We start from the raw sequence: 27,461 nt of genomic DNA, 5'->3' as shown, positions 1-27,461 counted from the left end.
GAGGCAGAGATAAGCAACATTACAAGCTCTTTGGAGTCGTGCTGTAAAACAGGAGAGCTGCAATGAGAGCAGAGCAGAGTGTGGTAGGAAACAAGAGTCATGTCTGGGCACCTGGCTCTTGCCTCCTGGCTTCAGACTGACCCCTGGCTCCTGGCTCCTGGCCCCTGGCCCCTGGCTTCAGACTGGCTCCTGCCTCCTGCCTCCTTGTTCTTGGCCCCTGGCTCCTGGCCCCTGGCACATGGCCGCTGACTCCTGGCTCCCGGCTCCTGGCTCCTGGCTTCAGACTGGCTCCTGCCTCTTGCCTCCTTGTTCTTGGCCCCTGGCTCCTGGCCCCTGGCCCCTGGCCCCTGACTTCAAACTGGCTCCTGCCTCCTGCCTCCTTGTTCTTGGTCCCTGGCCCTGGCCCCTGGCCCCTGAATCCTGGATCCTGACCCATGGCTCCTGGCTTCAGACTGGCCCCTGGCTCCTGGCTCCTGGCTCCTGCCTCCTTGCTCCTGACCCCTGGCACATGGCCCCTACCTCCTGGCCCTAGGCTCCTGGCCCCTGAATCCTGGCTCCTGGCACATGGCCACTGACTCCTGGCTCCTGGCCCCTGGCCCCTGAATCCTGGAACCTGACTCATGGCTCCTGGCTTCAGACTGGCCCCTGGCTCCTGGCTCCTGGCTCCTGGTCCCTGCCTCCTTGTTCCTGACCCCTGGCACATGGCCCCTGACTCCTGGCTTGTGGCTTCTGACTGGCCCCTGGCTCCTGGCTCCTGGCCCCTACCTCCTGGCCCCAGGCTCCTGGTTTCAGACTGGCCCAGCTCTGTTGGTTGCAGCTGTTTTGGTGCTGAACCAGTGAATGGGCAATCACTGTCTCTCCTCTTTCAGTAACTCTGCCTTTCAAGTAAAAATAAATATTTTGAGAAAAATTAAAACACAAAATTTCCTTTATAATCTTTAAAGATGATTTACATCTTCCCAAAACAAATAAATGAGACACATCTGAGGCAGATATCGATGCTCTGACCTGAGTGTGGCGCACTGCAGGCATGTGCTGAAATAGCATGATATGCCTCACTCACTGGCACCGTGACCACGTGGCAATCCAAGCTATGGCAGCAATTGCTTTGGGGAAAAAGAAGAGCAAGTGCGATTGAGATCTGTGACATGTCTGCAAAGTTCAACACAAATATGCATTCTCAGATCACGTGGACAAGGTAGCAGAGCTTTTACTCCTGTTTTTGTCTTTGCTTTGAGACACAGCCTGGGCCTGGCCAAAGCCCCAGTGCCACGGAGAAACTCCAAGTGAGTAACAGGCAGTAAATGACACAAGTAGGTGCTGTGACATTCCAGGGTCTGCATCAGCTGGGAAACTAGACACCATGGCCTAGCAAACCCCAGGGGATCCTACAGGGACCCTGGGGATGGGGCTGGCCACACTGGCATGCACCTCCGGAATTGGCCAGCAGATGGAAGCAGAGTGCCGTGGTCAGAGACAGATTCACCTTGGGGGAACCCAGTTCCTACAGGATGAAGCATGTTGCAATGCTAGAGTGTTGCGAAGGATGTCCAATGCATTGATTGAGTTCCTCCTGTAGGCCAGTCCACTTAACAGGCCTTGGCTGTGCATCCCTACACAGGCTGTGACCTCCTCCAACCCCACAAGCTTTTTTTTTCATCTTTATTTTTGATGATGATTACATGGTTGATTAGAATAAGGGTCAAGGGCTACAGGGGGGTGGATGAGACCACTATTTCACATTCTCTTTTTTTCCCTTCCTGTATCTGAGATAATGAGGGAGATAAGGGGAGAAGCCACACTCAGCCTCCCAAATGCCTCTGCACCCCGTGATGGAGGGCAGCCACCTGACACCATCCCAGGATCCCCAATATGGGCCACGCTCTGAGGGTCCGGCTCAAGAAGTTGTGATAATTCAACAGTTCTGAATTTCTGCTGATTTCACCACTCCAAGCATGATGAAATCTCTCCGGACTCCACTGGCTGACATAGTCAACCTTTGTGTCTCTGTTTCCATGGATATTCACTGCCAACACTTGGCTTGGGAGTTGATCAACTTGCTCCGTCGTCTGTCCTCCGGTAGGGTACCAGGCATCCTCTGCAGGGTCCAACGGACTGCCGTATCCTCCATGTGCACCTGGATATGCTGTCCACTGCTCCGTCTGAGCCCAGCTCTGACACATGCACTCCACAGTCAGACCATGGAACCTGCAGTTCTCTCCTTGGTGGGTGTTCTGCTCCAGCAGTTCAGGTAAGGAGATTTCCAAAGAAACTTCATCTGAGGTGATCCCAGACCTGATTCTTGTGAGTGTTGGTGCGTCCCATGTTCACTCCTAGTTCAGCCAGTCACCACCCCAACTCTTGAGCTAACCATCAGGACATATATTTCCACAGGGTTAGGCCCACTTATCCCCCACAGAATCGACCCCTCAGGCCTGGTTCTCTCATGTGCTGGTTAGTGTCATGGCCCTGCCTAATGTGACCTGTCCCCTCAATCAGCTACTTGCTTCTAGGTCTGCAAGACTGGCCCCAGCCATAGCTTTCATGTGGTATGGTGTGTGATGGTCAGTGATGCTCTGCGCTAACAAGCCCATCTCAGGACTCCCATGTAGGCTGATGAATCAGTCTGACCTATACAGATCCTCCAGTCACTCTCCTCCATACCCCCAGGTCTCAGTCCCCTCACTTACCAGCCAGTACAGTGGTCCTGTTGACAGGTGTCCCTCAGGATTCATTCCTCTCTTGCACATATTTTGTCCATATCCATGGAGGTCCCTAGACAAAGTATTGTCACCCCCAAGTCCCCAGAGCTAAATGGCAGGTGGCCAGTGGACAAAGCCCAGTGCCCAATGGGTGCACTGGCCGCCCGTGGAATTAAGATGGTAGCAGCTGCCTAAAAAGCAGCCAGGGCAGCAGGATGGGCTACTTCTTCCACTCATACTCTAACCATGAGTGGGGTTCCCCCCCCAAATGCCCCCATATGGTGCTTTGCCCTTAACCATAGGAGCCTGGGCTGCCTGGCTAGAGGTACCTTGTGTGTCAAAAATCCTGGCCTCCGGGATGGGGTTGTCCCAGAAGCCTGCTGGTTCTCCTGCCCACAAGGGAGCCAGTGTGCTCAGTTGCTCATAACATTCTCCAGGCAGCCCCAACTCTTGTGCATACCAGTCATACTGTGACCTGGCAGGGGAATTCTCCAAGTTCCCCATCCGGCTGGCTCCCAGCAATGGAGCTTGCAGGTTTGATCTGGTGCTATTGCCCTAGTCCCAGTGGGTACTGCGGATTAGCCCAACTGGACCTCCCAAGACTTGGCTCATAGGTGACCTGGCAGATGCCACAGCCTAGCCCAGCCTGTCCCACACTGTTTCTGGTTCTCACACTCTCCAGGGCATACTGGAGCCTAGGCTAGCCTGGCCCAGCCCCAGACCCAGTCCAAACACATGCCTTGCCCAGCCTGGTCTAGCCACTGTGCCAGCTCTTGCACTCAGCAGTGGGAGCTGGAGCCCAGCGGGGGAGTATCCAGAGTTTCCCCGCCAGGCTCATTCCTAGCCCTGGGTCTTGTGCCTGCTGGTAGGTGCCTCAACCCAGCGAGGCATGACCCACCTGCAGTCTCAGCGTTTGTTGGTGGGTGTTGTAGCTCAGCCCAGCTGCATGGCTATGACCCACATCCCATTCTGCCTCTTCTGCATGCCAGCACGTGCTCAGCTTGGCCCAACCTGGCCTGTCCCTAGACCCAGTTTACACAAACCCTGACAAATGCTTCAGCCTTGCATGGCCTGACCTGTCCCTCAGCCCTGGTTTTTGTGCTCCCCAGTGGAAGCAAAAGCCTAGTGGGGAACTTGTCATGCTTTGCTACCAGATCTGCTCCCAGCTCTGCATCTCACACATGCCATCAGCTGCACAGCCCTGCTTGGCATGGTCCTCCCTTAGTCCTGGCCTTTGCATGTGCCAGCAGGTGCTGCAGCCTGGCCTGGTCTGGCCTTCTCCCAGCCCAGCTCCCTCAAATGTCAGGTGGGGTTCTGTCAAGTGGGTTCTGTGGTCCAGCTTGGCTCAGCCCATCACCACTCCAAGCTCTCTGCAGAAATCAGTGGGTGCTATAGTCCTACAGAGGCAAACGCACAGTCCCATACAGAATCTGCCCCCGGATCTGGTGCTCTCCTGTTACGCTGTGTGCTGTGGCACAACCTGACACGGCCCACTCCCTGCCTCTATACTCATGGATAAGTTCTGTGGCTTAACTCAGCAATGCATGCCTCCACGCCCCAGCCTTTGTGTGCACCAATAGACTGCATCTCAGCTCCCTCCCCTACACGACAAGTGCTGTGCTCTGGTTTGTGGAAGAACCTAGAAGTCATTCCTTCACTGTCAAACTTGCCCTCAACCACTCCCACTCCAATGCTTCTCCATATCCCCTTCCCTGGGCAATCTACAGCACCTCCCCACCCGCTCTGGGGGTCAAGCTGACAGGTCCTGGCCAGCACCCACAACTTCCATACTTAATTGTTTTAAAAATTGGTTTTTCTTTAAGTAAGAATGAGCATAAGCAAGTATACTGGCATACTGTTATAGTTAACACAAATTTGCATTAAGCTAGCCCTGAATGCCCACCAGCTACTGGGTGCTTTTCTCCCAGCAGTATCACTTGCCTACACACAATACAACCTTGGCAGCTGCCTACAGCTGGAGTAAACCTGATACAGCCAAGCTGATAAGGGCAGATGTCATGTTAGGGACCAGTCTCTGGCAGAACAGGCTAAGCAGATGCTTCCCAATGGCTTGTTGTTTTTCTAAATTGACTACACAACAACAAGCCAAGATTGCTTGCCCTAAGCATGACATCTGTCCTCATCGATTGGCTGTATCAGACTTTGCTTTGTAGCCTGCAAGCTTGCATTGTGTTGGGGACCAGCCTGCAACACCTCGATCCTCTATCAGCACCCGTTCAAGTTCCAGCTGCTCCAGTTTCAACTCAGCTCCCTGCTAGCATGCCTGGGAAAGCAGCAAGGGATGGCCCAAGTGCTTGCCCCCTGCCAGACGCTGAGAGACCTGGATGATATCCCAAGATCTCCACCTGGCCCAGTCCTGGTCACTATAGACAAGTGCGAAGTGAACCGCTGGGTGAAAGGTCTCTGTGTGTGTGTGTCTTTCTCTATTTCTCTGTTTCTCACTCATTTTCCACTCTGCCTTTTAAATAAACAAGTAAATTTTACAAAAAACAAACAAACAACGAAGCAAAAACAGATTAAAAAGACAAACTGACAGTGTATACCACTAGTTTTCAGGTAAAAAAAAATTTTTAAATGATTTATTTATTTTTGCCGGAAAGTCAGATATGTAGAGAGGAGGAGAAACAGAGGAAGATCTTCTGTCTGCTGACTCACTGCCCAAGAGGCCGCAATGCCCGGAGCTGAAGCAATCCAAGGCCAGAAGCCAGGAACCCTTTTGGGTCTCCCATGCAGGTGCAGGGTCTCAAGGCTTTGAGCCGTCCTCGACTGCCTTCCCAAGCCACAGGCAGGGAGCTGGATGGGAAGTGGGGAGGGGGGAGGTGTCTCCAGTGGCAGCACATTATATGGGAACCCCTTTGAGTCCTAATTGTTCCACTGTTGATCCAGCTCCCAGCTTATGGATTGGGAAAGCAGAGGATGGCCCAAGTTCCTGGGTCTCTTCATCTTTGTGGGTGACTCAGAGGAAACTCCTGACTCCTGCTTTGGTCTGGCCCAGCCCCAGCCATTGTGGTATTCGGAAACTAAACCGGTGTGTAGGAACACAATGAGTGGAGCTCATTGGAATGGGAACAATTGATTGGATATACAAAATAAACAGAGATTTTCAAGCAAGGATGTAGAAACAATTGATAGGTTCCATAGTCAGGCTTATGGGGACAATGTAAGCTCCTCCATATCGCCTCCCCTATCCTGTGTGACCCTTGGTCCATAAAAGCCCGATGACATGGATAAACTTTGGCTGTTGACCTCCTTCAGTAGTGTGCTATCATTGGCTCCATCTCTTTCTGTCTCTCCATGGGACTCTGCCTTTCAAATACATACATCTTTCTCTTTTTCAAAGATTTCATTTATTTATTTTATTGGAAAGACAGATTTACAGAGAGAGAGGAACAGAGACGTTGCATTCCTGGACCTCTGTGTGTCGCATCCTGATTGGGCTGTGGTTTTCGTCAGAGGAAGCTGATTGGATGAGACACAGAAGGAGTTAGGGGGGGACTGCAAAGCAATGACTCTCAGCCCACACCATGGACTGGGTTTTACGCTTGTGTTGCACATCAGAGAGGAACGGGACAAGACAAAACGCTGCAGCCCCTGCCTTCACACTGCACCTGTTCCCTCAGGGGCTGATCCTTGCTCAGCCCTGCAGGCAGATGTGTGAATCCTAGAGGAGGTCTGCTTGCAGCTTGAGGTTTCCACAAATAGGCCCCTGCCTAGAGCGCGTCTTCCCCAAGGACACGAGGAGGATTGTTCCTAGGAAGGTCTTCCAGTCCCTGCTCCTGCAAAGCTGCATCTCCAAACCAGCCAGCCCAGGACAGAAGGAGCATCACTCCTCATGGGTAGCTGCTGTCTGGGCCATCTGCACCCTCCCCACTTCCTTCCTCCGCTAACTAACCATCCCTCTTACAACGTAGACAGAAGATGTTTTCTCAGACGACTAGTCTTGCTGGCACTATGAATAAATAAACTTGTTTTCTCCAGTGGCTATAACGCCTCACTCTCAAGGTACTGCCTTTCTCAAGCACTCAGAGTTAGTGAACCAGTCAGGAGCAGGCTACTCATGCTGAGGCCAGCTGGGTTCTAGCAAATGCTGCAACGTTGTTTTGTTCTGAGGCCTTTGCTTCAAGCTCCCTGAAACAGTTAGCCTCCCCCATCCCCACTCTGTTGCTTCCTGTTGAGGCAAACGTCCCTGTATCTGGGGTCACAGAGCCACCATGAAGCCTCTGCCTGTGATGCTGGCACCCCACACCTGGCCCAGCTCCCTGACACTGCATCTGGGAGAGCAGCAGAAGATGGCCCAAGCACTTGGGTCCCTGGACCCACATGAGACCTGGATGCAGTTCTGGGCTCCTGCTTTCAGCCTGGCTCAGCCTCGGTCTGTGAGACCATCTGCAGAGTGAACAAGCAGGTGGAGGATCCCTCTCTTTCTGTCTGCTTTCTCTGTGACTCTGAAATATGGGTTCCATGGGCCATGTGACATGCCAGTGAAGAGGAGGGAGTGACCTCATGGGGTTCCACCCCTTCCTTTGGGTCACCACTTGGGTGGATTATGGTCCCTGACATGCTGAGGGCTCCCCGCTGGGAAAGGAGTAGGGTTTGCACGACTTTCCCTGAGCTGTGCACCTGCTCTTTAAATGCTTAGCTCATTTTTTTTTTTGAAACTAAAGCCTCTTTTATGACTTTTGTTTGTGGATGACTTATCTAGAACCAAACTTCTTTCTTTCTCTTCCATATATATTTTTTTCAAGTATAAAATAGGATGGGAACTGTATTCCCCAGGTCTCAGGAAGGCCCAGTGTGGTAAATGGTGTGACTACAGCTAAAAGCATAATCAAGGGAAAGAAAAACATTATCTTGTGGTACCTTAGCCTTTCCTTCACATGCTAGAGAATCAATGAACAATATCCCAAAAATTGCTTGATACATTATGACACCACCCCAAATCAGAGCTTTTCTGAAAAGGTTTATTAAGATGAATCCACCAGGTGTCAGCATTTATGCTGTTACGCTGAGCTGAACAAAGGCAGAGATGGCACCACCTCCCAGCACAAGAACCAAGAGGAAAACCAGAAAGAACAGTCACCTGGGAGGGACTGGGCAGTGCGGCACAAGACTTCAGGCACCACATCCATCACCATTGCTTTTCTTCAAAGATTTATAGGTCTTTATTTGTAAGGGAGAGTGACAGAGGGGGAGAGAAAGGGAGAGAGACAGATCTTTCACCTGCTGTCTCACTCTTCAAATGACCTGACAGCCAGGGATGGACCAGGGGAAGCCTGACACCCAGAACTCTGCCTGCATCTTGGGCCATTCTCTGCTGGTTTCACAGGCACATCAAGTTGCTGTGAATATTACAGAGAACTAATGTTCTCAAACACCCAAAAAACTGCTGGAGGAGTTGCTGTGGAACCCAGACCAGGTCTGCTGGCCTAAAATCGTAGGGAGCCTCCCACCAGCACAGGCAGGGAAAAGCCTTGTTGATTGCATCTTGTGGAACAAGGAGCCAGGAGCCAGGCTGGCTGCATTCCTGAGCTGCCCAGGGGACTGATGGCTGGCAGTTGCAAGGCAGGGAGGAGCAGTGCAGGGTGGGCACCTGTGGGGGCCTCTGCTCCATCACAGACCCTCCTTGTCACATAGGGGCCAGTGTTTCCTTTGGAGCAGTGCAGCTGCACCCAGGTGGCCTGGGTCTGAGTCTGAGTGGGGCCTGCTTTGTTTGATCTGGTCAAAGGGAGGCCAGCCCTGAGGTGTCAGCTGTGTTCATGGACCTCAGGGTCTGCTGGTCTTGGCTCATTCCCTCTGCACTGGCACTGCAGCAAAGACATGGATATCTGGGCATGTTGTACCACTGAGGAGTCCCAGCAGGGAGCATCCTGGAGGTTTACCAGATGCACAACTTGAGATTGGTGTTATGATGCTTTATTTGTTGCCACTGAGGACAATGTAATGTTGATGACAGAGCATGGAATGCAATAGATAGCCTACTCCACATGAAAACACAACAACATGGGCTCTGGCCAGATCATCCCAGGACAACTTTCCCAGCAACCCTCCCAACTCAGGCCAGCCCGCAGGCCAACCCTGAGCCTGGCAAGAACTGCTTCACAGACTGCTTTGCCCCTTCTCGTTGCAGCTAGAGTCTGAGCCTATCTGAAATAGTCATCCCAGGTCTTCCATGGAAAAATCTGGAAAGAAGATCTTGACATGTCTACCCAATTAGTACAGCAGGTAGCAGTCACACCAATTATGGTGATTTTTGCAAAAAACCGTCTGATGTGCACATTTCCTGCAGTGTTCTGTGCGAAACTCTACTTTCTTGGGCTTTCTATTTCTCTCCAGGATGCCCATCAGCTCTGTACACAGATGGAAAAACCTCTCCCGCTGGACGATGCCCTGCGTGTGGTAACTCTCCAGGGGAGCTGGGTACTGCTCTACTCTCAGAGCACTGAGGTTGCCTGTGTGCTCCATGAGCTTCTCCATCATGGCCATGGAGATTCTGTTCCCGAAAAGACTTAAGCTGGTGAGCTGGTAGCACTGGCTCAGGGCAGGCAGGATGGCATTGAGCTGTGAGTCAGTGATGTCACAGTCCATCAAGTCCAGGGTCATGAGGGTGGATGCCACTCTCTCCAGAAGAACTTGGAGAGTCTCCGGGCTGATTTTGGTTAGTTTGACACAGTTGAGGTGCAAGTGTTTGAGTTCGCTGAGTTTTGGACACTGGGACAGATAGCAGACATCCACTTCCGTGAGCAGGCAAGTCATTAGAGAGAGACTCTCCAGGGGGCGTTTCAGGCACCTGGGGAGACACCAAGAATGATTCCTTCATGATGACACCAAGGTGGGAGACATCTGTTTGGGCCAAGCCCCAAAGCCCCAGACCCCACTCACGCCCACCCTCACCAACACCCAGTGTGCTCCAGCCCAGTGCAGACCCGTCCTTCTAGTTAACCACTCTCAGGCTGAGTCCTCCCACTGCCACTGGAGGGACTGGGTCAAGTTCACAAAACCTCTCAAGGTACCTGTCCTCACCTGTCCAGCAGAGAAGCAATTGTCTGGGCTATAAATGGCCAGGGAGAGACATGGATAAAGCTCAGACCCTGGACAGGTGCAGCAACAGCCCTGTGGGTGCCCTCCCAGGAGGCCTCACTACTACACTGGACTCCCAGGACCACCTGTCACCTTTCCCATGCATGTCTCACAGGTCACACACCTCCCTGGGGCTCCAGGCACCAGACACAGGCTCACCCTGTCCACACAGGTGCTGAGTGGACAGTTGACATTTTAAGGTACTCAATTCTCTGACCTATGTTTTCATACACACTTCTTGACAAATTTGCAAACTTACCCTTAAGATCAGAACCTGCTCCCTCCGCCAGGCTGCTAGCTTCCTGTCTAAGCTATATGTCCACATGGAGCCCTCTTCTGTACTCAGGCTCAGCATGAAGTAGGAAGCCTCACGCATGGCTCACTGGCATGTGGATGGTGGTTGCCCCACAATCAAAGCACACTCTGCCCTTGCAAACCAGCTTGCCTTGGTCTCTCACCTGAACACTTGGTCCAGGTTGTCCTCCAGCAAGTTGACAGAGTTCATATGAAGGCGTCGAAGGTGGGGCATCTTGGGTAGCTCGGAGGTAAACTGGGTGTTGAAGTAAACCTTGCCCTCTAGGGAGATGGGGGTTGGGAAAGAGAGGTGGAAGGCAGACAACTTGTGAAGGCTGCTCATCTGGCCCAGGTAGGGAGCAAACTTGGCCAGGGTGGGGAGTCGCCAGACAGGGAACACTTGCACCTCCTGGATGCAACCAAACTCCAGACTGTCCAGGATATCGCTCATCCTGTGGATGAGACACCTTGCGATCTTCAGCTTGTGACAGCACAGGTGCACCAGGCTGGCTCTCTCCTTCACCCACTGAAGCAGGTGGGTGAGGAACACATTGGGGGTGTCTGTGGTGAGGTAGACATTGACTATGACCTTCAAGGCTGACTTGAGCTCCTTGTGCTCCACTGGCTGTCTCCTCATATTAGGCTCTGAAGAGCAGGCATCATCCATGCTTTTGGCCCACACATTCCAGAAATTCAGACCAACATCCCGTAAATCCAGCACGTGCAGCTTCCCTCTCCTGGGGGTCAAACAGAGAAGACTCAGAGAGTAGGCAGAGGGGACTTCTGAGCTGGGGAGCCTGCACCTCACACCCCTGCTGCTGGCTTTCTTCTTTGATTTATTTATCCATTTGATTATTTTGCATTGGTGATATATTTCTTGATCCTTTCAGAGGTGAGGGGATGGGGCCTGCAGACCCTTGTGGGCCTCTGGTAAGGATGGAGAGGCTCAGGGAGGGGAGGAGGGCTGAGAGCCCTGAGTCTGCAGCAAGAGAAGGGAGCCTCCCCTTCACTCTATGTCTGTCTTTCATTCATCCCCATTTCCACTCAACTGCAGCATTGTTCCCACTACCCAGTGCCTTCAAGTACCTTTGGGAAGGGCAAGCGCGTATCTTCTCTGGCACCTCAAGGAAGCCTTTAACCGAAGGGTTTCAGGGGACATGACCTCTCTCAGCTGCCTCTCTTGCCACCCAAAGAAGCTCCTATAGCGTTCAAGCTCTCCACCCTTCCTGAGCCCAACTCTCTTTAATGGATCTCTGTGTCAGTTACCTGCAGTCAGACTTCTGGGTGTACTTCATATCGAGCCCATCCAGCACAGCTTTCATGATGTCCATTTGAGAATTCTTCTTGAGGGCGCCCAGTGGGAGGACTTCAAAGGGCCAGACCCTCACCATGGCCTTCAGGATGCTCAGGAGCCTCCTGTTGAAGGCCTCCAGGAATAGTGCAGGGAATATCTCTCTAGGAAGCTGGTCCAGACTAAGGATGGTCAAGGCCTCATTACCCAGCAGGCTCTTCTGTGCCAAGTGCAGGAGTCTCGGTGGGGACATGTCACTCATCCTGCTGAGTGCTCAGTGACAACCCTGGGGAAACATGTAAGGAAAAAAACCTTTTAGGAGAGCTCCAGCAAGCCCTGAATCACCAAGTGTAGGACCCCATCTCAGACTTCTGCCATGGAAGTACAGGACTGCTGAGTCACCCCAATTGTCCTCTGGGCCTCTTGAGCACACTTCAACATCAGCCTCACCCGACACTCTGACAGTCCTCAGGCCCTGAGGTGGCTGTAATGGGACTGTTGGCCCATCTGTACCAAACACTGTGTCACCATGGTGAGGACTAGTGAGGCAGCCTGCAAATGCCCTCACACTGGAAGGAACTAGTCTGACCATCATTCAAGGCCCCAAAGAAACAGAATCGCTCATGCCAGGTGGCCCACACTGCCAATCCACTCAGACACACTTTTGGAAAGGCAGAGTGGCAGAGAGGAAGAGACAGATTTGCTGAGCACCAGGTCCCACTCCAGTCTTCATCAAGCTGGTCTTAGGGCTCCAAGCACTTGGGCCTTAAGCCTCTCTTTCCCAGGTGCCCCAGCAGGAAGTTCCACCGGAAACAGGTGGGACTCCACCGCGGGCACTGAGGGGGCATGTGGGCATCACAAGCAGTGCTTTAACTTGCAGACAAGTTCCAACAGTTACCTTGAGCATCAAATTCTAAAATATACTTATAATTTTACTGAAACAATGAAAAACTGAACGGCTATAGGTCATAACAGTTTTCGATTCATTATCATGTTGTGTGGAGGACCTGATACAACCACCATGGCATGCATGTTAAAAATGTTTGAGTCAAACTGATTACCAATCTTCTTTTTTAATGATTTTTGTTTATTTTCATTGGAAAGTCTGATAAACAGACAGGAGGAGAAACAAAGATGAACATCTTTGGTGCGTTGATTCACTCCCCCAGTGGCTGTAACAGCAGAAGCAGAGCTGATCGAATACCAGGTGTCTGAGCTTCGTCCTGGTCTTCCAAGCATGTGTCGGGTCCCAAGGTTTTAGGCTGTCCTCCTCTGCTCTCCCAGCTCATAAGCAGGGAGCACGATGGTAGGTGGGCCATTGGCATTAAAACCATCACCTAGATTGGATCCCAGTACCAGCAAGGCAAGGATTATCCTTTAGGCTGCTGTGCTGGGCCATGTACATCTTAAACCTGGAGGAAGTTCTTGGCTCCTGGCTTCAGATCAGCTCAGCTCTGGCCGTTGTGGACACATGCATATCCAACTAGTGATTCTTTCTGTGTCTCCTTCTCTCTGTACGTCTGCCTTTCCAATAAATACAAACTTTCCAATAAATATAAATGCTAACAAAACCTAAAAAAAAAAAAAAAAAAGGAAGATAATCTAATGCTCAAAGACCTACATGTAAGAGCAGTAATGAGAAACCCTGGGGAAACAATTCAAGGCGTGGGATTAGGCAGCGATTGCTGGATGAGATCACAAGAAAACGGGCAACAAAATGAAAAATAGACAATGGAACTGGAGAAAGCTGGGAAACGTGACTCGAGGAACTGGAGTGAAGATCATACAAGAAGTACATTTGCCAACCAAAGAGTTACTATCCACTATGTAATCCTGAGAGACCCAACACTACAACCAAATAATCCAATTGAAATATGGCCAGTGTTAGTTATTTAAAACAGTTTCAGTTTTAGTCATACAATATTATGATATTGTTACGCACAGCTAATTCCCATAACCTGGTTCTTTATCATGAACTGAGAATAGCAGATGCAAGGAAGTATCTTAGGAGATTAATTCCAGTGGGGCAGGGACTAGTGAGGGTGGGAAGGTGGAGGAGATCAGCAGGGAAAAGGGAAGGGAGTCCAGAAGGAAAAGAAAGAGAGAACCGCACCTGGGGGCCTTGTCCTCTGCAAGTGTGGGGGGTAGGGATTTGTAGGGATTGAGGTCAGGACCCAGAGGATTGGTGCCTGCAGGTGAATCCCTAGGGATGATTGGTGAGTGGGCAGGGTTAAGGAATGGGCTGAAAGATTGGGGGTGGGATCTGAGGTGGAATGCCAGGTTACATGTGATTGGAGAATGGCTAGACCAGTGCGAATTTTGTGAGCTGTGAGAAGAGGAAATGGTGCCGGGTCCAGGGTGGGATATTCGTATAGCTCCTTACATTCCTCCCTTTTGTTATATATAAAGGAAGAGGGGCATTGTTCTCTATGGCTTCTTGGAGCCGTTTTCTCTTGGCAGTGGTTGCAACCTTTTCAGAGAAATGGAAGATGGAGAGTCGCTTTCTAGTCCTGCTAAAGAAACTGGTTAATGGTTTGATTAAAAGCAATTTTACATTTCAGTGGATGGCACCGGAATGGAGGGAAGGGTTATTAAGAGTCCTTATGAACAGGTGGCTTGATTTCATTTTCTCTTAGCCAAGCCTTCTTGTACTTTAGTCCTTGATTCTTCATTACTCCTGAATGGTCAATGTGGACAGGGTAGCTTCACCAGGAACCAGAGACCCTGACTGCCCATCATCCTATCTAACTCCTCACATTTCCAAACAGAGCAGTGAACAGGGATAAAGGGACGATGACCTCTTTAGCTGCTTCGAGCTGAAAGGGGGCGTTGTTGAGTAACCATAACAGTAGGAGGTTCTAGAGGTTCCTGATAGAAGGTAGAAGTCATTAGATGTCTGAAGTACTGCCTGGCACTTGAAGGCTTCTCTTTGTTGAAGTCTAGATAACACAACATAACATAATCATAATCTTTTCCAACCTAACAGGTTGTGAGTTCATTTAGAAACCCAGTTGGAATACTTGGGCTTTTCAAGCTTAGATATTAAAGAATTGTCAGGTTTCAAACCTTTGTCAGAGTAAACATTACTTTAGTTTAAAACGAGGGACTAGATTTATATCAGTTTAACTTAACTACTTCAAATCCCAAATTTTGAAACATACCCAATGAATGCAATGGAACACATGAAACCTTTGGGGTTGTATGAAATTGTTATCTGAAACAAAGAAAGGATTGGTGCATGGCATCAGAATACAAAGCCATCACAGGAGAGGTAAATGCAAGCTGACTCCTTGACTAACCTTGACAATTATTGCATTTGATGTTTGGAAATACTATAGTAGTTTTGAATCTAGCTAGGAAGCAGGCAAGTGCTAGATTTTCTAAATTATACTTTACCAATCACTGCAAGCCCTAAGAGTCTCAGGAAGACATCTATAGCCTAAAACATAAAGCACAGCACTGAAAACGTTCTGTTGCAAGACTTACTACTGGTCACATAATAGATGCCAACAGATTTAAACTAGTTTTCATTTATAATAACCCAGCAGTTTATGCTATTCCGAAAAGATCTTACAGAACTTTATACACTTTCTGGCAGAGACAAGCAATCTACTAATTTATAGGCTAACAAGCCATGTACTTGCCATTGAAGAACACAAGAATCTTAAGTAGATAAGTTGAGAAATTCCAAATAACTTGGCCAATGAGGAAGACATAAAGTCTGCCTTATGACAGTTGCGGTATCCTACCTCAGTGAAGTCTAGTAAAACCAAAGAGGGAGATGGCAAACATGTCTATCAGGAGCCTGATGCTGTCTATCAGCCTGATGCAGGCTGAGCAGTTATAGGCTAACTAACTTTTCCTTAGAAAAGCTTCTTTTCTGAGCTAGACTTCTGTCACCTGAGCTAATCTGAGGCTCCTGAGAGACTCCATTGGTCACCATAAAGGAGAGAAGAAGCCCAGGCTAGCTAGGACAGAGAAGGAAGTGTCCAGATGGACACTTACAGTTTTCCCTTCCACTGTGAGAACCACCCGTGGCTCGTGGGTGCTACTCCAAGGTGTCACCAAAGTCCATGAATCACCTTGAGCCTGTGGAGGTTTCTGGGCTGCTTCCGTCCCATGTGGGAGGTCCAACAGGAAATGACTGACCAGAAGTACTTGGCCTTCAGGGGCAGTCATATCTCCAATGACCTCCTTGGTAGTTGGGACATGGCCCTGGATGTCCTTTCTGATGATTCTTGGTGAAGTGTCCATTGCTTCTGCAATGAAGAGCACTTGGGAGGTCTCCAAAGGTCTCACTGGAACCAAAAGATCATGGTGACCCCTTTAAAAGGATATCAGGGTACTTTCAGGTCCTGTTATAAATTTCTAAACTGTTTCCTAATGTCCAGGGCAGTTAGGGATCTCTTATCACCTATTCTTCTCTACATAGAATCTAATGGAATATGCTCAAAGTCATTCCTCAAGCATTAGAAGAAGCTGGAGAATTTCTCTGTGACCCTAATTTCAAGGAATTATTTAAATAAAAATTAAAAGATTTAGTTTAGCAATTCTCGTCTGTGAACATTTTCATCTATAAGTCAATTAGAACAGGTGCATAGCTTGCCAAGTAAACATGCTCATGTATATCAATTAACATGCATTAAAAAACAAAATAGCTTTTGTAACAGCTTTTGAAAAACAAGTTTAAAGTTTTAAAAATGCTTTAAAGTTACCAGCTTACCAGTTATTTAGAATTACAACTTGCTCTTAGCAACCCGAATTAAAGATCCATTCAGTTGGAACCTGTAGCTTACTGTTTTAATTTAGCTCTATCTGCAATGGATACAATAGTATCTATTGGAACCTAGAAGATGAGGCATTTAGTGTTAGAATTATAAAGTGTCAGGGTCTCAGGCTGGGGTCTCTCATGCCTGAAACCCTGACACCAGCCACCACATGCACGTGGTGAGCTGTCCCCTGGCTTAAGAGTTGGGGTGATGATGGACTAAGGTAGGTGTGACCAAGGAGCCTGCCATCAATCACAGCTAAAGGAACCCACAACAGTCTGGACTGGTCAAGGCAGCAGCACCCAAATGTGCATCCTGAATAGGGTGTGGGGTGGACTGGGCTTCAAGGTTCACCAGCTCATACATGGCCAAATGGAAGGCCAGACTTCACCAGAACCTGACCAAAACCCCATTGGCATGTATGAGAACTGGGTCAGGGGGTGGATCAAGTGGAGGAACTTGGGAAACTCTCGTGGCGAGTCATAGCTCCCGTGGGGAACATGTGGTCCAGACCTGGGGGTCAAACAAGCTGGGCAAAGTAGCTCCAACAGCTGACTAACGTGTGAATTGGTAATGGAACAGGGTGTACCGGGTAGGACTGAACAAACCTTAGCCCACAAGCGAAACTAGACACCAGGAGGGAGCACAGGTCATGCCGAGCTAGGCTCTTGCACCTACTGCTCTGCATGAGTCAGGAACACCAAGCCACAGTGTCTAAGACAGGGGCAGGTGAGGGGCTGAGCCAAGCTGAGTCAGAGCAATCACTGGCGTGTGCATGATCTATGGCTGGGAACAGGCCTGGTTGGGGAGATAAGGGGACACCCCAGCTGGGTTGAGGTTCCCACCAAGGGGCACGTGGGCTGGAATGGGGGCTGTGCTCTGAACAGGAAACAGTTGTAGCCTCCCTTGGCACAAGTGTGGACTGGGATTGGATCCACCAGCTGGGCCAGACCCCAACTCCGTCTGGTGTCCTGGAGGACCAGGGTAGATGTGGGATGGACTAGGCAAGGTCTCAACCCCTACTGAGCCATGTGTGAGCCGTATGTGGGTATGGATGAGAAATGGCTGGGTTGAAACATACAACAGCAAGGACCAGTTTGGGTTGAAGGACAGTCAGGAAAAGCCACTGTTCCTGCTAGGACAGGAGGTGAACTGAGTAGGGCTGGCTCATGGACCCACTGGTATGTGGAAAATCCTGCATTGGAAGAGGTTCTGATGGAGGAACCTGGGCAACTCCTCTGGCAGGACACAGTCCCTGAAGGCAAGCACAAGAAGCATGATAGGAAACAGCCCAGAACAGGCCATGGAAAGTTTCCCACTGGCATACAATTGGCATGGGTTGAGGGAAGACCAGGCTGAATCAGTTCACGTCATCCACTGGCAAATCTGAGCACCAGAACAGGATGTGGGTCAAGCCAAGTTCAGTTGCAACAAAGACTAGTGCACAATATGGAATGCCAAGGTGAGGTTGCCTGTACCGGATGTGACTGCAGCGCCCATCCAGCATGCCTGAGAACCAGGAAGGGATGGGGCAGAGCCGGCACGGGAATAAGGGGTGGTTCCTTTGCTGGACAGCTACTCCCATTGGACATCATGAGCTGGTACGGGGGCAGACCAAACTAAGCAGGACTATAGCACCTGTGTGCCTCATGTGGACTAAATCAGGGAAATGCCAGGCTGGGCTGATTATTCCTACAGGTGCAAACAAAATTAGAATGGGTGAGGGTAGTTTGGGCTTAGCCTCAGCATCAGCTGGCAGATGCTGGCACTGGGGGCTAGTTCTGTCAAGTCAAACCACAGAACCACCTGGAGAGTGCATAATCCAGGAGTGGGAGAGACTTGGGAGGGAAATAGTGGGCTCCTCCCTCTTGGGTTACCACTTCCACAGGAGGGCACAAAAACCAGGACAGCCAGGACAGCGGCTGCGGTGGCTAGGCAGAGAGGCACCCAACAACATCCATGAGGGCTGTATAGTTGAGTTGGTGCAAGAGCCAAGTGGGATGTGGGACAGACTGGACTAGGCTGTTACACATACTGGCAAACCAGGATAGGGGGCAGGGCTGGTGGAGGTTATTGCAGGTCGCTCCAACTAGGCTGTAGCTCCCACTGGTTTATGAGATGGCTGAGCATGTGCTGGGCAGAACCAGTCAGGACTGCAACACGCATTGGTTCCAGTGGAAGTCGGGGGTGAAAACAGAACCAACACAGTAATTGAAACCACCAGCTGATCGGGGAGATCGACTGTGCCGGGCCCTGTACCTGCTAGTACATACAAGAAGCTGGTCTGAGAACACCTGAGACAAAGTTTCTTTGGAGATCTCTCCAATTGAAATGCTGGACTCAGAACCCTAACCAAGAAAAGATAGAATACAGAACAATTCAATCAACCACCTCAACTATATGTTGGCAGCAAAATACAGGGCAAACGGAAACTCTATGATGGACTATGTCAATCAGTGGATTCTTCAAAGAGCTCATAGTGCTTGGTTTGGCAAGATTGGCAGCAATTCATAACTGGTGAACTATCAAAGCCACTTGAGCAAGACCCTTGGAGCATGCCCCACATCCGGGACCTGGGGTGGGTGGGAAACTGGGTGGGGCTTCTGCCTCAAAATCTCCTTTACCTCAGATACGTGAAAGAAACAATATGGAAATAATAGTCTTACCCACTTTCCTGCAGCCCTTCAATCTTTTTACCCTATTTAACTATGTAAAGATTGTCAGAAATATCTTTTAAAGGTATTATAAAAGTAACAAATGTAAACATCTATTTCCTTCACACAGTACACTGTGGAACCATCTGTCGGACTTTATACACGCTTGTCCTGGTTAGGGCTCTAGGCCTTGTTCATTAGGATAAAAATTGTGGGGCCCGGGAGGGTGGAGGCCTAGCAGCTAAAGTCCTCACCTTGAACATGCCAGGATCCCATATGGGTACTAGTTCTAATCCCGGCAGCCCCACTTCCCATGCAGCTCCCTGCTTGTGGCCTGGGAAAGCAGTCGAGGACGGCCCAAAGCTTTGGGACCCTGCACCCGTGTGGGAGACCTGAAGGAAGTTCCTGCTCCTGGCTTTGGATTGGCGCAGCACTGGCTGTTGTGCTCGCTTGGGGAGTGAATCATTGGATGGAAGATCTTCCTCTCTGTCTCTCCTCCTCTCTGTATATCTGACTTTGTAATAAAATACATCTTTAAAAAATTGTGACTAATAATGCAATAAATTCTTCAGACTGCAGTGATATTTTGACATTTGTACCAAGATCAGTCTGTTAACATTTCATTATTATAAAGTTTATACCACTTCACATCCTAATAGCACCTTTTAGTAAATTCCAAACAGCCTAATCAGTGGTCATCTCTACAAAATGAGATAAGTTCTTTTTGACATTCCCTGAGGCCTCGCTGGGAATATCAAAAAGCATTAAGTTTGAATGTTTGAGTGTTTAAATGACTGTGAAGGGTGCCAAGCAGGCTTAAAATATGTGGTAGATCAATTGATTGAAAAACACAAATAATCCCATAACTTGGAACAACTTCATAATTAGAAAACATCTTGGCTAATAAGCATAAGCACCAGTTTGCATTAGCCATGTGTGAAATTTTTACCAAGAACCTTTATAGTCATGCAAGTATTCATTCACTTTAAAAGAGCATACAAGCTGACATGCAGAATTTGCTCCTCTTCATCGCAAGCACTGCTCTAGCTACACACAAATGACATTAGAGCAACAAGTTTGGCATAGCAGTACAACGGCACAATGTACTTCGCATGAGCTAAATTATCCGAAATGACAATCATATCCAAATTATTTTAAATTATATTTATATTATCTAAATTTTGTCTCAACCTTTGAGAGTTCCAGGGATCTATCTGGCTGGAAATCCCAAGGTCGGGAGACTTGGGTTAAAACTGAAGAATTAAAAATCAGTCACACGCACACCCAATTCAAAGCAAGAACTACTATGACTAAGCAAACACATACACAAACACCAAACACTTCAGAACAGAGAGACATAATCGCACAGAATGCAAAGCTCTCAAACCTATAACTTCCCACACCATCTTCAACATACTTTAACCTGGAATTTTTGTAAAACAGGCACATGAGTTGGTCTTATGCTTCGGAGTAATTTAACAGTGAGTTAAGACAGCAGAGTATTTTCTATATAACTGTTACATTAAGTTACAGAACAAGTTTCATTTTCTTTCTCTCTTTTTTTTTGTTTTCTTTTCCTCTTTTTTATAAAGAAAGTTTAAATCACTTATCTTTTACCCCACCCCTCTCACCTAAGGGGTGGGAGTGAGAGGTAAAGCTGGATAAATTTAACAGCTGAGGATGGCTGGGTGTGGTTAAGTCAAAAGTAACTGGGAGAGCAAGTTAGGCCAAGGGTTAAAACAGAAAAAAAAATTTTAAATAGGAAATCTTTGTCTGCTACCCAGTGAGGAGAGCAAACTGAGAACTTCAGACAGAGAGGGAGGGAGGGAGAGAAAAGGCAAGATGGCGGACAGAGGCATAGGATGGAGGTTGAGACCTCAGGTGGAGGGTAAGATGGGGGTTTGTTGGAAAGATGAAAAAACATAGGGGAAGCAAATGGCACCAGAGCCCTGGAAGAGGCTGGAGTTTCCTACTTCATGGCTAGAAAACTATGGAAAAGACAGACAGAAAGCTGAGAGGAAAGAGGAAATGAGACCCTCCCTGCCCCCCACCCCATTTCTCCGAATGCAGGCAATAATCAGCTGGTTCCGAAGGATGTCCGGATCCAAAGTGCCACTAAGTGGCCACGCAGAAGAGTTAGCTGGCGGGGGGAAGGGGGAGAGGAGGGAGAGAACCGCAAAAGGGGACCTTGTTGGCTGCAAGGTGTAGGGGGTAGGGATTGGAAAGGATTGAGGTCAGAACCCAGAGGATTGGTGCAAATGCCTAGGGATAGGGGCCCGGCGCGGTGGCGCAAGTGGTTAAGTCCTCGCCTTGCACGCCCGGGATCCCATATGGGCGCCGGTTCTAATCCCGGCAGCCCCGCTTCCCTTCCAGCTCCCTGCCTGTGGCCTGGGAAAGCAGCAGAGGACAGCCCAAAGCTTTGGGACCCTGCACCCGTGTGGGAGACCCGGAAGAGGCTCCTGGCTTCGGATCGGCATAGCATCGACCCGTTGCGGCTCACTTGGGGAGTGAATCATCGGATGGAAGATCTTCCTCTCTGTATCTCCTCTCTGTATATCCACCTTTCCAATAAAAAAAAATAATAATAAAAATAAATCTTTAAAAAAAAAAAATGCCTAGGGATGACTGGTGAGTGGGCAGAGTTAAGGAACGGGCTGGAAGATTGTGGGTGGGATTCTGGGGGATGAGAGGTTACATCTGATTGGAAGATGGCTAGATGTGAGCTTTGAGGAAGAGGAAATGGCACCGGGTCCAAGGTAGGATATATGAACAACCCTTATGTCCAGGGACAACCCTTATGTCCAGGGCACATTCCACCTGCAACACCCTTATCTCATTTGGGGAGTGAACCAGCAAGGACACAAGTCTCTCCCTCCCTTCCACATGAATGCATCTTTAAAGGAAAAAAAGGAAGGAGGAAATGACAAAGGAGGGATACTTGGTGATAAACAAGGAAATCTTGTCATTTGTAACCCAGTGGAGACAACTATGACATGGACTTGAGAAGTAAAATGAGCCAGACACAGCAATCAGCTGTGGTGCTTCAGGGAGGTGAGTGCAGGTGTGGGAGAGAGATGATTAGAGGCTGGGAGGGGTGAGGAAGGAGGCTGGGTAGCAGGTGCTAAAAGTGAGAGGAGGGAAGGAGTCACAGTGCCCCACGGCATGATGGGAGCCTCAGGTTCAGAGTGAGCGACTCTGTACTTAATCACACAAGAGAAGAGTTCAAGGGCTCCAAACACAAAAAATTCTCCTTACCCTGACCAGACCAGGCCATCCTGTACACACCTGCTCAATTACTACACACTACAACCATACAAATGTGCCCACTTGCTATGGCTTAACCCAAGTTGCTCTTTAAAAAAATTTAAAACAAGGTCCAGCTAAGTAGCCCGATGGCTAAAATCCTCACCTTGTACACTGCAGGATTCCATACAGACACTCGTTCTAATCTCAGCAACCAACTCTCAATCATTCTCACAAATTGTGGCCTGACAGGGAATCAAGGACCCAAAGCCTTGGGACTCTGCACCCACTAAGGAGGCCCGGAAGAGGCTCCTGGTTCCTGGCTTCATCTATGCACAGCTCGAGCCTTTTCACCACTTGGGGAATAAATCTCATACTCTCAGTATTTTTGACTTTTTGATAATAATAATCTTTACCAAAAAATAATCTTTTTAAAATAAAAGTCAATTTTGTCCAGCAGCAGGATGGGCTCCCATCTGCAACACCAGCAAGTCCTCTGATCCACCTGCTGGCAGGTCCCAGCTGCTCCCCTTCCCAGCAGCTCCCTGCTAGTGAGCCTGGGAAAGCAGAGGATCGTGGCCCAAGTGCTTAGGTGCCCTGTACCCACATGGGAAGAAGACTGGGACACAATTCCTGGGCTGCAGGCTTCAGCCTGGCCCGGCCCCACTTGTTCTGGCCACGTGGGGAGGGAACCAGCACATGGATTTCTGTCTCTCTCTCACTCACTGGGCCTTTCACGAACATGAGCAAATTATTAAGGAATTGGAAAAGCAGAACACAAACTATCTCAGGCGACATATCATAATTAGGCCTAAGATGTCCAACTCTGAGATGGCCCTCCCAGCCCCCACACTCCCAACCACATGCTGAAATCCTGGAGCATCTTGGGACAGTGTTTCACAGAGACCTGTAGCATTAGGGTCAAAGGAAGCCAAGGGAGAAATGGCTCTCACCTTCTGCTGCTGTGTCCTCCCTGGAGATGGAGCCTGGGCCGCTGGGGAGTCCCGTGGAGGCTGGTGACTTCCTGGCTCTGGGCGAAGCTAGGAGGGCACCCTGAGCTCTGGAGGGAGCAGGCACAGGTGCTGGGACCCTTGGTTGTGAGTAGAGCCTTTCCCCAGGTGGGGGCTTTTACTGGGCCTTATCATCTCCTGGTGGCCCCTCCCCACTGCAACACCCACCACTGCTTTCAATCCCTGGGTGACAATTCAGGCCTCTTGACCCACCCAGTTAATCTTCATTGGACCTGGACTCTGTCTACATTGATTTTGTCAAGTATGCTGCCTGAGGGAAATGAGGCTGATAGGATTCACCTTTTTAGGGTTTTGTTGTTGTTTTGTTTGTTTGTATTTTTTATGAAAGGTTAGTTACACAAGGAGGAGGAGAGACAGGAGGAATTTCCATCTGGACAGGCAAGATGGTGGCAAAGGCACACACTCATTTGCTAGGACACCAAATTTTATTTATTGATTCATTAAGTTAGTTATTTTGTTTATTTAGACTTCAGTGTTTTTCTTGATCCTTACAGAGGTGAGGGGATGAGGCCTGCAGACCCTTGTGGGCCTCTGGTAAGAATGGAGAGGCTCAGGGAAGGGAGGAGGGCTGAGAGTCCTGAATCAGCAGGGAGGGAAGGGACCCTCCCCTCCACTCTATGTCTGTCTTGCATTCATGCCTATTTGCAGAGAGCTCCGGCCTGAGCCCCACTACCCAGTGCCTTCGAGTACCCCATGAAAACTCAAGGTACATGTTCCCTCTGTCACCTCAGGAAGGCCTTCACCAGAGGGACTCAGGAGACCTGACCTCACTCTTACATGACTCCCTTGATATCCAAAGAAGCTTCTGGAACATCCTCCAGACCTCTACCCTTCCTGAGCCCAAGTCTCTCTTCCCTGGATCTCTGTTTGAGTTACTTGGAGTGAGATTTCTGGGCGCATAACTTGTCGAGCCCATCCAACACAGCTTTCAGGATGTCCACTTGAGGACTCTGCATGAGGGCACCCAGTGGGAGGAATTCAAAGGGCCAGACCCTCACCGTGGCCTTCAGGATGACCAAGAGCCACCTGTTGAAGGCCTCTACCAAGAGCGCAGGGAACATCTCTCTGGGAAGCTGGTCCAGACTCAGGATGGCCAAGGCCTCATTATCCAGCAGGCTCTTCTGTGCCAAGTGCAGGAGTCTCGGTGGGGTCATGCTGCTCATCCTGCTGAGTGCTCAGTGACAACCCTGGGAAAACATGCAAGGAGAAAAGACCTTTCAGGAGAGCTCCCAGCAAGCCCTGAGTCACCCAGTCAAGGACCCCATCTCAGACTGTCGCCACGGAAGTGCAGGTCTCCTGAGTCACCCCAATTGTCCTCTGGGCCTCTTGACCACACTTCACACTTCAACGCCAGGTTCTTCTGCAAGACTCTGGAAGTGCCAAGCTCTTGGTTTCTGGGTGGTGGTTGTGAGGAGTGGCGCATCAGGAGGCTCTAGCTGGATGGAATGATGAGAATGAGGGGAGTGGTCCACGGGAGAGCATGGAGACTCCTCACCTCACAGCGGCCTGAGGCAAGGCAGGGAGAGCTGCGCTGCTGGTTGGCTGGACAGGCAGCACTGTGTCAGCCCTTGTCCAGACTGAAGGCCACTGATCCTGGCAGGTGCAGGCTCCTGAGGATACCACAGAGTCACCAGCCTGGGTAAGGGCTTGGATCCCCAGTGTCAAGGCAGCTGCCACCTGTGCAGCTTTAGCTTGAAGAGTAATGGTACTTGGACCAGGTGCCATATCATAGCGGATAAAGTTCTCACCTTGAATGCGCTGGGAATCCATGTGAGCACCAGTTCTAATGCCACTGGGCCTGCTTCCCATCCATTTGGGGAGTGAATCATCGAACGGAAGACCTTCTTCTCTGTCTCTCCTCTCTGTATATCCGCCTTTCCAATAAAAAAAATAATAAAATAAAATAAAAATAAATCTTTAAAAAAAAAAAAATAAAAGCTTCCTGCTTGTGGTCTGAGAAAGCAGTCGAGGACGGCCCAAAGCCTTTGGACCCTGATCCCGTGTGAGAGACCCAGAAGAGGCTCCTGGCTTCTGGCTTTGGATCAGTGCAGCTCTGGCTGTTGCAGCTGCTTGGGGAGTTAACCATGGATGGAAGATTGAGGAGTCCACCATGGAGGGAGGGTTGGGAAAGGGATGGGGGAATCCCAGTGCCTATAGAGAACTGTGTCACATAATACAATGTAATTAAAATATATATATAATAAAAAAATAAGTAATAAAAAAAAGATTTTCCTCTCTGTCTCTCCTCCTGTATGTATATACAATTTTCCAATAAAAATAAATCTTTTCAAAACAAAGAAAGCCATATATGCAAAGAGGAGGAGAGACAGGAAGATCTTCTGCCAACTGATTCACGCCCCACGTGACATCAATGTCCAGAGCTGAGCTGATCCAAAACCAGGAGACAGATGTTTGCATAGGTCTGCCATGCAGATGCAGCGCCCCAAGGCTTTAGGTCATCCTCGACAGTTTTCCCAGGCCACAAGCAAGGACCCGGATGGGAAGTGGGGGACTCATGTGGGATTCAGGTGCATGCAAAGCAAGGACTTCCCAATTAGGCTACCACTTTGGGCTGTAGAAACTTTTTCTTACTGACTTCCCTCCTAGTCTTCTATGGACGAGTCCGCGTGATTCACTGCCTGTGCTCTGATGGGGAGAAAAGATAGTCCTTGGCCTTTCAGGGCTTAAGAATTAGTATTGCAGCCCAACATGGTAGCCCTGCAGCTAAAGTCCTTGCCTTGCTGTCACTGGGATCCCATCTAGGTGATGCTTCTAATCATGGGTGACCTTCCTCCCATCCTGCTCCCTGCTTGTGGGCTGGGAGAGCAGTGAAGGACAGCCTAAAGCCTTGGGACCCTACCCTTCCTGGAAGACCAGGACAAAGCTCACACACCTGGTGTTGGATCAGCTCTGCTTCTGCTGTTACTGCCAATGGGGGGAATGAATCAATGCACTGAAGATTCCTCTGTGTTTCCCCTCCTGTCTGTTTATCTGACTTTCCAATAAAGGTAAATAAAACTTATAAAAAAGGAAGATTGGTAACCACTTACTGAAACATATTTAACATGCATGTAATGGGTGTTGTATCACATCCTCCACACAACATGGCAATGAATCGAAAAATGTTTTTACCTACACCCCTACAGTAGCTTCCTACCTTTTTTTAAATTATTATATTTTTTACAATCTTTACATAGTGATTATGGTGAAAAGATACAAGGGCTACAGGAAAGTTTGTAAGACTATTATTTCCATATTGTTTCCTTCATATATCTGAGGTAAAGGAGCTATTGAGGCAGAAGCCCCACCCAGTTTAATTCCCGCCCCAGGTCCCGGATGTGGGGGATGCTTCGAGATTCTTGCTCAAGTGGTTTTGATGTGAATCACTGCCAGTCTCACCACTCCAAGCACCATGAGGTTTGAAGAATCCATTGATTGACATAGTCCATCATAGAGTCTCCATTTCCTAGTATTTCGCTGCTAACATATAGCTGAGGTGGTTGATTATCCTGTTCTGTCTTCCATCTTGTTCGTTAGGGTTCTGAGTCCAGCATTTCAATTGGGGAGATCCCCAAATAAACTTTGAGGTGTTCCCAGAGCATATTCCTGTATGTACTAGCAGCACAAGGCCTGGCACAGTCCATCACCCTGATCAGTTGGTGGTTGAGATCACTGGCTTGGTTCTGTTTTCAGCCCCAACTTCCACTGGAACCAATGCGTGTTGCAGTCCAGCCTGGTTCTGCTTGGCACAACTTGGCCCTCACATAAACCAGTTGCATCCTATTGGGAGCCTCCCACAATAAACCCCACCAGGCCCGCTGCTACCCTGGTTTGCCAGTATGTGTAACAGCCTAGTCCAGTCTGTCCCACATCTCATTTGGCTCTTGTACTTGTCGATGGATATTGAAGCTTAGTTCCAGCTAACCAGCTCAACTATACAGCCCTTATAGATGTTGTTGAGTGCTTCTCTGCCTAGCCACCCCAGCCCCGGTCCTGGTTTTTGTGCCCTCCCGTGGAAGTGGTAACCCAAGAGGGATGAGCCCACTCTTTCCCTCCCAGGTCTCTCCCACTCCCGGATTATGCACTCTCCAGGTGGTTCTGTGGTTTGACTTGACAGAACTAGCCCCAAGTGCCAGCTTCTGCCAGCTGATGCTGAGGCTAAGCCCAAACTACCCTCACCCACTCTAATTCTATTTGCACCTGTAGGAATAATCTGTCCAGCCTGGCTTTTCCCTGATCTAGTCCACATGTGAGGCGCACATGTGAGGCGCATCCTGCTTAGTTTGGTCTGCCCCCGTCCCAGCTCATGCTCTCCAGTGGGAGTAGCTGTCTAGCAAGGGAACCAACCTTTATTCCCCTGCCGGCTCTGCCCCCTCCCT

The 27,461-nt window shown here is 49.4% G+C and overlaps 1 protein-coding gene across 1 annotated transcript; it reads right to left on the bottom strand.

Moving 5' to 3' along the window:
- Positions 1–8,933: 8,933 nt before the first annotated feature.
- Positions 8,934–11,647, bottom strand: LOC121161301 (PRAME family member 12-like). The gene is made up of 3 exons (XM_040987607.1): positions 11,361–11,647; positions 10,259–10,831; positions 8,934–9,510 (listed from the first exon to the last, which is right to left on the bottom strand). Exons 1-3 carry the CDS (start codon positions 11,645–11,647, stop codon positions 8,934–8,936), a joined length of 1,437 nt encoding a protein of 478 aa, XP_040843541.1.
- Between the last annotated feature and the right edge of the window lie 15,814 nt (positions 11,648–27,461).

This window comes from Ochotona curzoniae, unplaced genomic scaffold (genome assembly GCF_017591425.1).
Source record: "Ochotona curzoniae isolate NIBS_2020 unplaced genomic scaffold, NIBS_Ocur_1.0 contig_4792, whole genome shotgun sequence".
NCBI lineage: Eukaryota > Metazoa > Chordata > Mammalia > Lagomorpha > Ochotonidae > Ochotona > Ochotona curzoniae.
Note: the sequence above shows the minus strand (reverse complement) of the source record. Positions and strands in the feature narration are given on the sequence as shown.

What these genes read in the sequence shown, in the direction of transcription:
- LOC121161301 (XM_040987607.1), bottom strand. Translation starts at nt 11,647, where the DNA reads ATGAGTGACATGTCCCCACCGAGACTCCTGCACTTGGCACAGAAGAGC. An exon ending in ACCCAGAAGTCTGACTGCAG is followed by an intron (nt 10,832 to 11,360) that starts GTAACTGACACA and finishes TTTGACCCCCAG; the next exon opens with GAGAGGGAAGCTGCACGTGC. An exon ending in AACCTGGACCAAGTGTTCAG is followed by an intron (nt 9,511 to 10,258) that starts GTGAGAGACCAA and finishes GTGTCTCCCCAG; the next exon opens with GTGCCTGAAACGCCCCCTGG.